The following is a 15136-nucleotide window of genomic DNA, read 5'->3' on the forward strand; positions in this document are numbered from 1 at the left end:
ATGCAGCAAGAATTCATTCTTTCATTTAAATTTGGCAAAATTGAAACAGTCATCTTCAACTCGCCTAAGCAAAAAGCATTACAATTACTCGCGGTATTTATTACACTTCCAAATACAAATTTAAAGGAAATTAAATTATAAGAGATAATAAAAAAAATTATAATAAATACCAGATATGAATTACAAATTAGTTGGATGAACGTGTAATCACGTTTTTTTTTTTTAATATATATGTTAGAAAAAAAAAGAAAAAGTTCAAAATCCGATGCAGCATATAGTCATTGTAAGAATATTCTTGAAAAAGAGTAGATGAAAAGAATCAAAATCCACTTTCAGAATTTGAACCTAATAATGCTGACTCCTGGGAATGGGCCGGGGGCCCGAGAGCTGGAAACTGCAGAACGGCGTCGTAGCGATAGAGTCGGTTCGTTTACCAAATTACCCCCGCAATTCGTTTTATTTCCGCCGCACGAGCTACCGGTTATAAATAGGCACAGAACGCAGAAGCAAAACCCTAGCTCGTCGCCTTCCCCGCCTCCGATCGTCGTCGTCGTAGTCGTCGTCGCGTCCGAAAGGTACGTGTGCTCCGGCAGAAAAGTAGCTGAAAATGCTTGCATGTAATCGGGTCGGATCGTGCCCGTTTTGGGATTCGCTGTGTCTTCGACTGAATTCATCTCGACAGCTCGAGTTACCGAGTCTGAGATCGCCTAGTCCGTGTACTCATGCGCCTTTGGCTTGAAGTCGTGCGCTGTGACTGTAGTGTCGAAGCTGACGTTTGATTTTGCATGTGGTTCGGCGATTCCCTTGCTACTGTTATCTGCGTGTTTGTTTGAATTTTCGGGACCTTTGTAAGCGCGTAATTCCTTGTTATTGTGCTGTTCGGCTCGGAATGAGTGAGCGAGTGAATGGGTGACGCCTTAGTTTCTGGGTTACAAGTTCCTGTCTTTGTCCTGGTTATTCCGATGTGTCTCTGATAGATTGCATTGCGATGCACTGAAGTCCAATTTGTTGGATTGGTTGAAGCAGGAAATGGCTCCGAAGCAGCCAAGCACCGGCCTTTTCGTTGGGTTGAATAAGGGTCACATTGTGACCAAGAAGGAATTGGCGCCACGTCCTTCTGATCGCAAAGGAGTAAGTCTGTGCAATGCAATTGATGTTTTAAGTATGGATTGGCAAATTCTTTTTCAACCGATTGAATGTATGGGATAAATGTTCCTGAGCTATTGTTGTGATTAAAATGGGGTGGATGTTGGGAATTAAAGGTGTTTATCTAGAAGTTCTGTGAAAAATTCTGTGGTAGAGTTATAATTTTTGTAAAGTTGATCTCGAGCGTGCATACTTTAGATGTGTTGGAGGAAAGAGATGTGCTCGTGAATGTCACAATAAGAAAGGAAGAAAATTGTCAGTACCATTGACGTATGATCTTTTTTACATGTGACGAATGTGCAGAAATCAAGCAAGAGAGTCCACTTCGTGAGGAGCTTGATCAGGGAAGTTGCTGGATTTGCACCGTATGAGAAGAGAATCACTGAGCTTTTGAAAGTTGGAAAGGACAAGCGAGCTTTGAAGGTAGCTAAGAGAAAGCTGGGCACCCACAAGAGGGCAAAGAAGAAGCGTGAGGAGATGTCCAGTGTTCTCAGAAAGATGAGGTAATACTCGAGGACTTAAGTATTTCTTTTGGACAGTGAAAGTTGTGTTCTTTTATTTAGCTCGACTGCCCAAAGTGGAGATTCCTTCTGTTCACTCCCGATAATCATTGTTTTTGCCTTTGCAGGTCTACTGGAGGCGGTGAGAAAAAGAAGTGAGAATTCATTGCTGAAAACTGCTGCGGAGATTTTGTTTCACATGTAGAAGCTGATTACATTTCTTTGCTTAGTGTTCTTATGTTAGTTCAAGACGGAAGCTCAGAGAAATTTCTTTCTTGTTGTAAGACAGTTAAAAATGACGGCAGTGTTCTTTTGGCTCGATGCCTGATATTCTGATTCTCATGTGTGATGTCATCGTGGTTAAGTTTTTCTATTAGAGGTTACCATGAGGACGGTGTTAATGTCATTTTCCAAATATATCTCGTTTGCCAACGGTTTAGCTCCATAGACGACTAAGTAGGTGCAAAGGTTTAGTTCATTTGCTTATTTCAGCAGCTGGACGCCTTTTGTCATTTCTATTCAATGGTAAACCCTGGTTTTAGCCTGGGGTACTTTTGTGCGCTTTACTATCTTATGGATCTCTATGGAAGATTCATTCTAAGCTAATCAGTCAGAGAAAAGCAAATTGTGGTGTCAATACCATCTTTATTGAAGTCATACTGTACACGTTCAATTTGATGAGCTCTACTCATAAATCAAATGCATTGTTCCCTAAGCCTGGCAGTGTTGGCACCAACGTATGATGGATACTGTAGACATGGGGGTTGCTCAATGGATCAAGCTTCAATTGATTGTTTAGTGGTGGGCTTGTTAGAGGACGTGAGAGTTTGCAGAGTTCGGTTTCCACGGCATTCATGCTTCGAATTACACTCCCATTATTGAGCGTGTGTTTTGACAGAAAATCTGGTGAATTCCATTATGCACTTCGGCTGTTCTTCGCGGTGGATTTTAGTGACAATGTTATTCCAGCATCTCACAAGCTTGGACCGGCCATATACTACTTTGCTTTGTGACAGGAGGGGTTTGCTGCGTGGAGCCAAGTGAAAATGTGATGATGCCCATACATCGACATAACATCATTCGTGAAGTAAAACATTCTAAGCCACACCCTGCTTCTTCAGACTCTGTCATCAGAGCTTCTTTTGGTCATAGAAATCTGATGAGGGATTATTCTTAGCATTACCAAATACCAACACTGACAAATTAATTATAGTAGCAGTACACTCATCATCACTGAGTCGATGGCAGATCCGCAGTCATGACTTGAGACATTTGAAGTTTTGAACAAGTACACCAAAGCACAGTAGAAGCCAAGCCAGATCATGAACATGATCCGAAGTCAACTTTTATTGAACATGAATTATTCTACACAAGATATACTCCCACAAAACAGGTCAAATAAGTGGGAGATCAAAAACATGGATCCTGGATTATTGAGGTCATCTGCAACCAGTTCCCTAATTCCATAATGGTGACTTTTGCTTTTTTCGAGGCCGCCATAGTTAATTACCTCATAGGAAAAATGGAGAGACTTACGGGAAAACGCTGTGCCCTCATGTCTTGAATTTTTGGGTGAGTTTCTCGACCCCTTCCTTACAGTCTCCAGCAAGTCTCTTTGCCCCCTCCTTGAGGTCAAGGCTCACGTTCGTGATGCTTTGCTGCAACTCTTCGGCTGATATCCTAGCTTTTGTAACAGCAACACATCTAAGTTCTCCAGTTCTCTCCATGGCATTAGAAGACCATCTCTTCAGGTTTGATATGAATACAAGTATTATCTGGACAATCTTATTAATCAGGTCTCTGGATTTCTCCCCAACTTTTGCCGCCATATCCTTGAGCTTATCCACCAGAGTTTCAGCTCTACTTACAGTTTCATCAACTGACACCTCCTTTCCAGCATTGATCCATGTGAGACCAGCAGAAGTCTCTTCTTGCAGGTCACTGTCAACGACTACCTTGATACCTTGTCTCTCCCAACGATCCCTAGCCTCCTCCAGAGCTTTCGCATGTTCTCTTGCTCTCTTTGCCTCATCTTCAGCCCATGTCCTGAGTAACAAAATTTTGAAGTTCCATAAGTACCATGATTGCTAAACAACACATGAGATGCAAACTTGAGTTCAATCATCTTTAAATGAAGAGACTGAACTGTCCAAATACAAATTCAAAGAAGGCAATTGTGTGATCATCACTTTCAGCACGAAACAGTAGTGGCTGCAGTGCGCAGTTCATCATCACGTGGAAGTACCTCATCTCCTCAAGCATAATAAATGAACTGGGAATTGGATCTTTTCCAGAAAGCCACACAAATTAATTGGAAAGATGATGCATGCAAGTCTAGAAGAGTCAATGGACTGGCAAGGACGGTTTACAAAACCACACACGTAGATGTTTGACACCAGGGAACCATCTAAATTGAAAAAGGTAATTTACCACGGTCGATTACTTAGTTACATCATGCTGTACTTACCTAGCCATTGCCAATGCTTTCCGCTCAACCTCCAGCTCATACTGTAGGCGAGCAATTTCCTGGTTTTCTTTTTCTGCTTCCAACCTAAGTTTCTCAATCTTTTCCTTCTCATATGATACTTCTATCTTGTTACTCATCAGACTTTCCAGTTGTTCTTCCATTTCTTTCCTCAACCTAGAGAGAACTACCATCTCTGATTCCACGGCAGCACGTTCTTTCATCAGGACAATACTATCTTCCTCTCTCTTAGCCCGTAATTTTTCCAATTCAAGCCTTGCTTCTTCAGCCTTCTTTTCCACTGCATCAATTTTCTCTCTCTCTACTGAGAGCACCTTTTCAAAACTTGCATTTATGTCTGTTTCAACTTGCGCCACTAAGGCACTATGAGCAGCAACAGCATTTTCTGCTATTGTCTCTGCTTCAATGCGTGCAAGCTCCTCACTAACTATGTCTGCAGCTTCACCAGTCGCAAGAGCAATAGCTGCTTGGGCTTTTGTAACAGGCTTATCTGGCTGAAACAATTTTGTATAACCTATCTCAAGACAAAAAACATATACATTACCAAGCTGAAATGAAGGTTCCATGCGAGCGGTCAAAGTCATATGGCTCACCAAATGCAAGGGCTATAATCCCCTGTTCTCCAGCAGACAAATCAGCTACTAATGCAGGATATGCATCAGGGTTAATCTTGTCGATGTCTATAAATCCAGAAACACGGCCCAGGCCCTGTTTATGTAAAGAGAATGAATTTATATAGAAGTCGCTAGTGAAGTCACGTAAGTGGCCAGAAACCCAAGTATAAACCAAAAACTTCATATGAGCAGACCTCTCTGTTGGCTTCGGGGAGCTGTTTCTTCTCCAGGACCATCTTCCAACTGACTAGATCTTGACGCGATAATGGGCTGTTAAATGTACAAGAAAGAAGATGAGCAGTGAGAAAGTATGCTGCACAGAAAAGAAAAGAAAAGCATCACAAAGGGAAGTCATTAAACAGATTACAAACATCACAATATGCTTCTTGTATCTATTCCAGTTAATCTCCTAAAGCAGCTTTATCAAGTTTATGTATTGAGGTTGAACGACTTCACTGCAACCACTATGGTCTAATGAAATAGAGACTAAAATCTCAAGAAGCATGCCAGCATTCTCTAGGGTAACAGTATGAAGATTTTTCACTACGCTGCGTTGACCATAAAGAATTTTCCACATAGCCGACAAAAGATACAATTGGAAAGGAATCACAGTTTTTACTCACCTTTCAGGAAAGAAATAGAGAGGGTCCTCAGTTTCATTTGGAGATGACATCATATCTCGTCTTGAAAGCTTACTTGAGATAAGCCCAGCTTCTGCCAAACCTGATATTTCAGAGCAATCAAAGAAAGGAGTTAACATAGAAGAACCTTCATGCTGAAGTTGCAGCCAGGAAAGACCATTTCTCACCTTGAATGGAAACAAAATCAGGGTCTTCGGGTGTTATATCATCAAATGCAAGCTCAGTGACATTTTCTATGTACATGGCAGGATAAACTTTGGAAATCGTATCTCTACAGAGAGGCAGAGGTCATTTAAGCAGAAGTTTAGTCATCTAAATTAGCAATGAAAATCGACAGTTGAAGTTTTCTATTTAACAGATCATGAAAATGTGATCTCTACACCTTGAAAGAGCACTACTTGCTGACACCAACCATCTAGCATATTCACGACGTGTACAAATATCCCCCGCTTGGACATCAACTTCAATAACCTGAATGAAGTGGTGGAGCACTCAGATTAGATTGCTTGCAGGGCACGATATTGTCTCATTATAAGAAAGGAAGATAGACTATCACATCAATATTAGAGGTCAAATAAAAAAGGTTTCTGGAGAAGAATTGACAGAAGAACAGTGAATTTTTTTTTTTAAAAAAAAAGCTGTAGAAATCATATGAAAGAAGGAGATATCTTTTCCACTACTAAAGTTCTCTGGAAGAACGGATCTCTTTAAATAATTTATTTGAATGCAGCTATAAAAGTAATACCAGATTATCATTGCACTCAAAATTTCAAATGTAAAAGATGAACACATGGTTAAAACACAAAAGAACTCAAACAAAGTTACTCTTATCACTTTTTTAACTGCCCCAACAGAAAAGTTGCCCTTCCTAATTGACCATATCTAAGTGAACGAGCATGGAGAACTTCCTTTCCTTGCTTCATACTGATTCTAACACCCCCCTACCCAATTTAATAATAATAAATAAATAAAAAGAGGAAAAAAATCGTGCGCACACTTAAACAGAATAGTACACCTCGGAGTTAATAAATTAGCTCACAACGCAATGACTCACCATCATCATCAATTTCAAACTCAATCACTAGAGCTAACAAAGAGTGCACTGAAGTACCTTCAATGCTTGTAATGCAGCCAAAGCCTGTCCTTGAACTTGATCAACCGTGGAAGGAACCAAAATCTTCCCAGGACTCACTCGTAGAGCTTCAGAAACAAAGGATGGAGCAGGTATACCAGCATAGGAAAAGGTGTTTCCTGAATTTGATATTGCAAAATCTGTTCTGCTTTCATCTGTTGCCCCTTGCCCATCTTTTTCTTGTCCAACAACAAATGCATAATCTGAAGATGCCCCAGATTCAGTTACAGATGAACCATGTTCATTCAAGTCATGCTCCTTCAGTGCTGAATTTATCCCCTCAACCGACACCTGAGGTATTTTGTCTGCATCATGATTTTCTTCAGCAGATACTGGAACTAACTTCTGCAGCTCATTGTTGGGCACAGCCTTTGGTTCTAAAATAGTGTCTACGTGTGCACCAAATGAATCACTCAGCTCTGTAGACTCACTTTGGGTGTGATAAAGCTTAGTCGATTCATATAGAACACTTGAACTACTAGTTTTCAATGACTCATCCCCCTTGTAATCAGCAGTGAAATTTGCGAGACTTTCCCCGCTTGGATTATCATTAATCAGGTCCCCTTTCTGTCCAGATGCGGATTCTGGTGCAACGTCATTGAGGCTACCTCGTGCCTCTATATCGGCTGGAGCAGCCACAGTATCATCTTCTAGGAGTGCACCAGCACCTAAACTTATTTCAGGAGCAATTGAGTTGTCACTAATGGGAGAATCATCTTGCAGATCATCTTCCTTGGAAGAACTATTAGCATTTTCACTACCAGTGTAAGTACCAGTTTGGATCCCGCCATCAGTATCATCTTGCTTTTTATTTCCGCATGCAGAGTCATTATGTTCTTGGATGGAAAGAGAATCATCACTCACACCCGACTCACCGCTCAGATTGACCTCTTTTTTGTTGGATTCAAGCTCCACGTGCTGATCATCCGGGGCCAACAGTGCTTCCTGCTGTGTGGTCAAGGGCGCCATCTCTGGTTTAGGTCCTGTTTTCACCAAGATTGAACACATCATGATGGAGGCAAATCAATAACCTGCATTCCAATTGCATTGGCAGCTGCAATTGAATGAGATGAACTAACAGAGCAACCCTGAGGGAGACAGATTCGAAGAGGGACAGGGACAGGGACAGAGAACATATCCTTAGGCCTAACAAAGAACTTTCAGCAATCCCAACACTATTTTCAAACTCAGTCCTGAATCAGTATTTTCACAAGAGAAATTGAAACTCACTCAAAGTGCTTCTCTTCCCCGCATATATTGCTGCAAATGTGATTCCAGCAGCAAGAACAACTCCTGCTCCAACAATCCCTGAAAGCAAACTACTTCAAAAGTGTTATTAGCACAGAAGAAACTGCAATCAGTGACTGCAGAAACGAAAGAAATAGAGAAAAAAGCCGAGAACAGTTCACAACGAGCCAAAATCGTCGTGACTACTAATTGATGGTTCAGTATATTCCAGGATGCAAGCCCCAGCACATACCCCAGCAATCATCATCACCGCGAAAGACACTTCAACTAGGTCCCAACTACTCGATCAAATCACTCTTACGAGAACAGCAATACCGTCATCAGAAGTACGGACCTCATTTCTCCCCTTCTCGTCATTTACCGACGATTTTCAATTCCACGAGACATCGTACTCAGAGCAAGCGTACAACACATCAAAATTTCCTCCAACTTACCTCCAAGCCATCTCTTCCGTTGCGAATCCAAAGGCCCCCGGGCGTCGTCGGAGCCGGACCAGCCGGCCAGAGCGTCCGCGCCGTTGTCCGAACCGGTCCAAGACCCCAGGTCCCGGGAGGCCTCGCTCCGGCCGACGCAGAGGCGGGGGAACCGGCGGTCGAGCCTCCTCGCCCGCGTCCTCACGAGGATCGACCGGGACAGCTCCCGGGAGCAACCGCCGCCGCCGCGGCAGCGCAGGGCGAATCGGAGCTGCGGGGAGCCCGTGCCGGACGACGTCGCCGCGGTCGCGGAAGGCATGTTCGAGGGTTTTAGCTCGTCGTTTGTAGAACGGACGTATACCAGAAAAATAGAAAGAGAGAGAGAGAGGGACTGGTGTGTTTTTATCTCCGCCACTCCGGAAGCGCTTCCACTTTCTCTCTCTAGCTCTCAGCGGTTGATGGATTTTGTCTGCTCATCCACTAATCTCTCTCTCTCTCTTTTTTTTTTTTTCTTTTTTTCCACTATTTGCTCGTCGACTGCCTCGGATCTTTTTTTATGACCCGTGCGGACGGCGCCTTTTCCGATTTCCGACCACCGGAATTTCAAACGGGTACCTAACCTTTTCCCTTTCTTCTTCCCCAACCAATTTCCACGTCGGAATCTGAGGGCAATCTGGGCCTTTGTACTTCGAAGCCCGTTTCGAAAGCTCTCTTTTGGGGGCTCCAAAATGTCCTTTTCGAAAAAGCTCGCAAGCCTTTAATGGCGGAGCTATAGTATTAGTGGTAGTCTCCGTTAGATTTTAGTTTTACGGCGTTATTAAAATGCAAAATACTAGTTAACCCTGTTAACCTTGGTCGGCTAATAACACCTTGCCTAAATACTCAGATCACGCATTTGATAACTCAAAGGCCCTATGAGCCTTCAGGAGCCCGAAAACCAATTTGGATAGTGACATGTAGTTATAAGAGCTTACTCCATCTCGATTAGACCAGGACAATTACTGAAAAAAGTCATAAATATCAATTTGCTCATAAATTTTTCAATTTGGTCAAATTCTAAATATTGTGACGATTTGTCAATATAGTTCTTTCAACTATTTTTTTGTAGAAAATTGTTAATGAAAATGTCAGTCATCCTACATGACATGACCAAGACTAATGTAAATATTTTTTACAATTTTGTAAAAAAAAAAAAAAATCTAGATTTTTTGTAATTTTTTAAATTATTTTTTTATTATCAAAATTGATCGGAATAACTACATTTATAAATCATTAAAAGATTTATGATTGAATTAATATTAGAACTCTTTGGATAATTATTCCCAATTAAGCTCAAATCACATTTCAAGTGCGTTTGGGAAGACTTTTGGGGAAAGTTTTTGGGAAAATGCAAAGGTCTTTGAGTTAAAGTTGTTTTCCAAAATGCAAATTGTGTTTGATAAATTTTATTGTAAAAGTCCATTGTAAGTATCTTTGAGTAAAATGGTGATTGAGAAAATTATATTTGCAAAGCCTTTTGTTATTAAAAAAAAAAAAGTTGGTCGGCCAGAATAAGTAGTCACTAGCAAGAAGCAAGCAGTCCGACGAAGTGGAGGAGGTCGCACGCCATGACCCAGGCGACCTCCAACCACCTCCGTGATGAGGTCTTGGGTCGCGGCAAGGTCATGGGTCGCCGAAGGTCACGGCAACAGCTCGTCGCGACCCAAGCGACCTTTATGACCGTTGCGACCTAGGCGGCCGCGGTGAGGTGGAGGAGGTCGCACGCTGCGACCTAGGCGACCTCCGCAAACTAGATCCGGTGGCGGCAACGTCTTGGGTCGCCGGAAGTCGTGGCAAGTGTGACCATCACGACCTAGAACCCCGGATCTAGGTCGCGACGAGGTGGCGGAGGTCGCATGCCGTGACCCAAGCAACCTCCGCCACCTTGCCGCGACCCGATCCGGGTCGCAGCAACGGTCGCGACAATCGCCGGGGTGCCATGACCACGCCGACCTCTCTTGCCCGTCGCCGACCCATCACAACACCTCATCGGCCTTTCTAACAAAGAAAAAGATGAACAGTGCCTGGCCATTCTCGAAATGCCGAAAGCCCAAGGTAGCCCCTAGGATGCCTTGGGCTTTCAGTCTTTGGAATGCCAGCATTCCTTCAAGGTAAGTTTCATTGGGTGTTCCCAAACACCCAATATTTGAGCAAATGGGCTTTGGACCCCAAAGAGCTTGTGGTTCCCAAACGCAGCCTTCCTTTGATTGGCCTAAACTCCACATTAAACCCAAATCAAAAACTCGATCTTAATCCATCCAATGATCACCTCAAGTGCAAATTATGACCCGGCACAAAAGGAATCCGAGTTCCAAGGGCAATGAATCATTGGCCTAAGTTCAGCATGGAAAAAGAAAAAAATCGATCAAGGATATTAACTCTTGCGACGGACTGCACTAGTTTTATATCATCGAGTAGTTGCATCCACAATTGCATCTTTCGATGAATCCTCGAGTGAGCATGATCACCGAGAATTACTAATTACTCCTTCAGCTAGGCTCGTTCCTCGCATAAGCTCAAACAGTTGAGAAAGTCATTGAGGTTTCATTTGGCCTCGGACTAGTTAGTAAGGTATCAAAGATAATGAATCTCTACTTGATGATGATGGAGAGAAAGGGATTGTAGATGAATCTCTACTTGAAGATAGTTGAGATAAAGGGATTGTAGATTATCGTTTGTCGATCACCAAGATATCTCCAAAAGTAAACCACCAAGTGCAAACAAAATCGGATTTTAGCAGGATTCAAGATGAATTATTAATCAATCGTCAAAATAATGAAGTCACATTAAATCTTGACCATCATGCGCGACTGCAAATTAATTTTTCAGTATTAATTTGTTTGATCTTCTAATATTGTAGCAATATAATTCTCCTCACATATCAGGAATTGCACAAAGGGTCTTTCCAATGTTAATAGCATGAGGAAATCCTTATCGTCAAGGCTTTATATGTTTTGCAAAAAATGAACAACTTGACAAACATTTTCCTAAAAGTGTATCACTTGTATCATTTAAAATGATTAATCAACAAAAAACATTTTTATTGTCGATAATAATTTATATCTAATTACTTTCGTGGATGATGAAAATATTTTCTATTCATTCATATTTGTAAGCAATACAAGCATGAAAATATTTTCCAAACCAATCCATTTTTTGCGAAATAAATGCACCCTACTAGCATTTCCCATAAAGAGATATGCAATATGTTGAATTGATTATGATTGCCTTTTTTAAAAACTAGCACAATCCCAATGCTAATTAGATCAAAGGAAATTACAGCTTTATGAAGGTGCATCGGGCTGCTACCAGCTTCCCAAATGTTTATACATGAACATTGGGTTACATGCAAAAACAGATCAGATGTTAGGTATTAGAAAATGTGTTTCATGAAATAATTTGGTCATAGAATCATGCATCAGTGGTGAGGAGTGGTTATTATGTTTCAATGAAAACTATGGTCATAAGATGAAAGTACTGTTTTTCGTGGAAAATCATAGAAAGATGAACTATCCGTCTGTCAGAACATTTCGTAATTTAGCTGTATTCTGAATATCATTTGTCAGTTGTGCATTGTTAGAAATCCACAGTCAACTAATGGATGTTATCTCCTATCATTTTCTACAAAAAAAATTGATAAGTAACACTTTGGCGGAAAGAAGTCATTAACTCAGATTGATGTTTTAGCTTACGATAACTGATAAGCATAGTGATTAACCTTTCAAATAACTTTACAACTTCGGCAACTCACACCTCTTCTGAGCGCCCTTTATCACTCATGCTTGGTGTAGGACCTTCCCACAATTCTGCTAACTCTTTCCTTGACCAAGAAATGAGAATGACCGGCCCAAGTGTGGAAGGCACCTGAAGTTAACCAAAGATCGTTTCAATGAGTTCGGTAGCACTCGGATTCACGTTTTTCCATAACTATCTAACTATCTCAGCTCTTACAAGACATCTGGTATGCCTATCTGTCGATCCTCATTCAAATCAAAATTATTTAGCAGTCATAATGCCAAATTAAGTATCATGGCTCAGACCAACAATAAGAACAGGATGCATAGAAACAATAGGACAAAAAGTGACTGTCCACAAATATTCATAGCAAATTTTTTCATGAGATAAGATCAAAAGGCGTACCAAATAGAGGAGGGCAGGCTGAGGTGAATGGGTCAAAACTCCAGCTGCTAAGGCAGCTATGAGTCCAATGGCATATCCAGGAAGGGCATACCATATGTACTTGTTTTCCTTAGAAGAGTGCAGTTCCAATAAATTGACTATATCCCTGCTTTTCCGATAATCAAAACAGAGAACTAGTGCCAAAAGCATCGCAGGAATAGCCTGTAAAGCAAAGCATTAAAAGAGACTCTCAGAGGTAAACCTCAGACTAAAATTTTGGTTAAACTTCAACAAACAATATTTAAGTTTGAAGGTACTGTAGAACAGGGAAAAAAATAAAAAAGACATTATAAAGGCTGCACTACAGAAGCACCTAACAGGCTGAAGAAGTGTTAGCCTAAAATAAAAAGGGGCTGAGGAAGTGACATGGCTCTGCAAGAACATGCTCGCGATACAATTACAAAGTAATGGAGCCTAACACGAACCTGATATGAATTTTGCCAAAAGATAAAAAAAACTAGAAATTAATGAAGGGTCAGAACAACGTAGAGATACTAAACCAAAATCCGTGAGAAAAAACACTGGTGGTGCTGCAAATCAATCCCAAGACACTGCAAAAATATGTTATGAAAAACTGAATGACAACCAGAAGTCTCAATCCCTCATAATGGAGAACTCTCTTAACGTGAATACCTGAGGAAAAATGCTAATATCAAAACTGTAAATCTGGTCCTCACACCTTTTATTTATCCGATGGATAAACAAATTGCAACAGATAATAACATTCAGATCCATCCATGTTGCCAAGAAATATTGCCAAACAAGCACTTTCAATCCATTAAAAACTCTAAGAAGACAATCAGAAACAGGCAAACAGCAAGCGACTGAAATTTCGTAATATCTAAAACCTCAGATCTGAATGACATGGAGCAATCATAAAAAATAAACGAAATGGGAAAATGCCGTACCATGTCCCCAAGACCTAGCATCATATAGTCTGCAGAACTTCCTCCAGGGACTACTCCACCCAGCAAGTTCCGGGGGAACATAATCTTCACAGGCAACTCCAATTTCTTTGTAATCAATTGTAGCCCAGGAAGGCTTAAACTGTTGGCGACTGTATGAACAGGATTTGAAGCTTGTTGTGTGGCCACAGATACCATGACATTTGCTCCAAAGAATCTCTCAGAGTAAAAGACCCAGAAAATGTCGTACACAAATAGACAAACAAGGAGCATGGCACAAATCTTGATATTTGGTAGTCGCACATGGCTCACAAATGCAATACAAATAGAAATGCCCAGCAAATTGTTCAAAATCCAGTGCCCCGAAATAAGCCAAGCAACAACAGTACTGATGCATACCAATAACAAAAGCCCCTGGATTCTTGTAATCGACTTTGAACAGCACCGTGACATGAACGGGTCAGCCAAGCCAAATTGGGACTTCACATAGGTCACGTAGGGAGAAAGACAGAAGAAAAGGGATGAGACAGATGCTACAGCAGTAAAGGCAGTGAGCAGTTGGGATACAGAAGAGAACAGGTAGAACATCAGAAGCAAGCTGCAAGAGCTCATGATTGGAATCATGAGCGCCTGGGACCTGTCCAAAGTAATCGACGCTTCCAATAAATCGCGATTGCGCTCCATTTCTTTCCCATAATTTAAGGCTCGAAAAGCAGCTCCAAATGTTACAGCTATCGCTGTTAAAATGAGCGTAACTGGGGCTGGTTCCAACAGATACAATAGCTTCCACAATGACTCCATCAGCAAAGGAAATTACTAGACTTGTACCTCAGATCTATTAAACATGCTCCAAAACAGCGTCCAAAAAGAAGTGATTGTGCTAGGCTTGCTACCAAAGCTGCATCATTTCCCCCACTAACGGTTATAAGGAGAAATCTATGCAACCTGCAGGAAAAGAGACAAAAAAAGACGTAAGACACCAAGATACCAACCTGCAAAGATCCAAATATACATGCCAGCCTATGAACTGTTGTTTAATTCAGTATGGGCAAAAAATAGAATTGTCTGTCTTCTCCCATTGAATTAAGCAAGACAAGAACAGTTACTTTGATATGCTTCCTAAAGGAAAAAAGAACGCAACTTTCCAAGGAGCACAGTAAAGCGGTGTGCTTGGACAGAAAGATCATGCATAGCTTAGCCAAGAGCGCAAAACACCATCTTTTCATCTTTCCCTTGTAATCAAAGAGCAAAATCGAAAATGCCGAAACTATCAAAAAGAATAACGACGATTTCACTCAACCATATCGTTCGCATATTTGATTTCATCCGAACATGCTCCATCTATTCAGCCATGGAGGCAGAATCAGGAACCGCCCACAGTCTAATTCAAGAAAATAAGAACACTTCCGCCATCCACCAGCTCAGTCCCTCAGCTCCCAGCAAGCTACAATCAAGATTTCAGCTCGATTCCTCCTCCACGACGAATCTACCCGCAAAAACAAAAACAAAAACCAAAAAAGCGAAGCGCCGCACTCAAAATGGCAAGCCGAGGTCGAGCTCCTAGGGCTTCGACACTGGGTGTACACCATCCTCCGCTCATGTACAGACATCAGGAATCGATGTTTCTACGATTACAGCTAAGAAAGATGCGAACTTGAGAAGATTTTGGAGAGGCAGGACTAGGGTTACGGTCCATTGACTAACCTTGGACTTTGGAGAGTTTCAGGGAAAAAGAAAACACTTCTCTGCTCCGAGTCTGTCCGATCAAGGGGGCTCCGTTATCGGAGAAGCGCTTCCGGGAAAAAGAAGACTACGTAACGCGTCATTTTCACTC

General features: G+C 41.5%; 3 protein-coding genes across 5 annotated transcripts; 1 reads left to right on the forward strand and 2 right to left on the reverse strand.

The window, feature by feature from the left end:
• The first annotated feature begins 473 nt into the window (after positions 1-473).
• On the forward strand, positions 474-2075 carry LOC104448679 (60S ribosomal protein L36-2). The gene is made up of 4 exons (XM_010062554.3): positions 474-575; positions 1027-1131; positions 1450-1649; positions 1775-2075. The coding sequence occupies exons 2-4, from the start codon at positions 1030-1032 to the stop codon at positions 1803-1805; spliced, it is 333 nt and encodes a 110-aa protein (XP_010060856.1). The 5' UTR covers positions 474-575; positions 1027-1029; the 3' UTR covers positions 1806-2075.
• Positions 2076-2952: 877 nt separating this feature from the next.
• Positions 2953-8626, reverse strand: LOC104448689. Of its 3 annotated transcripts, XM_010062576.3 has the most exons (11): positions 8201-8625; positions 7749-7826; positions 7394-7501; positions 6498-7186; positions 5769-5857; positions 5554-5657; positions 5369-5468; positions 4940-5015; positions 4725-4839; positions 4114-4645; positions 2953-3692 (listed from the first exon to the last, which is right to left on the reverse strand). In XM_010062576.3, exons 1-11 carry the CDS (start codon positions 8496-8498, stop codon positions 3200-3202), a joined length of 2682 nt encoding a protein of 893 aa, XP_010060878.1. In that variant the 5' UTR covers positions 8499-8625; the 3' UTR covers positions 2953-3199. The 3 variants fall into 3 exon arrangements, with proteins under 3 accessions (XP_010060878.1, XP_010060869.1, XP_010060885.1); XM_010062567.3 differs by having other exon boundaries at positions 6498-7501; positions 8201-8626; XM_010062583.3 differs by having other exon boundaries at positions 6498-7501; positions 7749-7837; positions 8201-8611.
• A 3182-nt stretch (positions 8627-11808) lies between these two features.
• On the reverse strand, positions 11809-15136 carry LOC104448705 (signal peptide peptidase-like 1). The gene is made up of 4 exons (XM_010062594.3): positions 15007-15136; positions 13306-14247; positions 12359-12559; positions 11809-12082 (listed from the first exon to the last, which is right to left on the reverse strand). The coding sequence occupies exons 2-4, from the start codon at positions 14101-14103 to the stop codon at positions 11966-11968; spliced, it is 1116 nt and encodes a 371-aa protein (XP_010060896.1). The 5' UTR covers positions 14104-14247; positions 15007-15136; the 3' UTR covers positions 11809-11965.

This window comes from Eucalyptus grandis, chromosome 1 (genome assembly GCF_016545825.1).
Source record: "Eucalyptus grandis isolate ANBG69807.140 chromosome 1, ASM1654582v1, whole genome shotgun sequence".
Taxonomy (NCBI): Eukaryota; Viridiplantae; Streptophyta; class Magnoliopsida; order Myrtales; family Myrtaceae; genus Eucalyptus; species Eucalyptus grandis.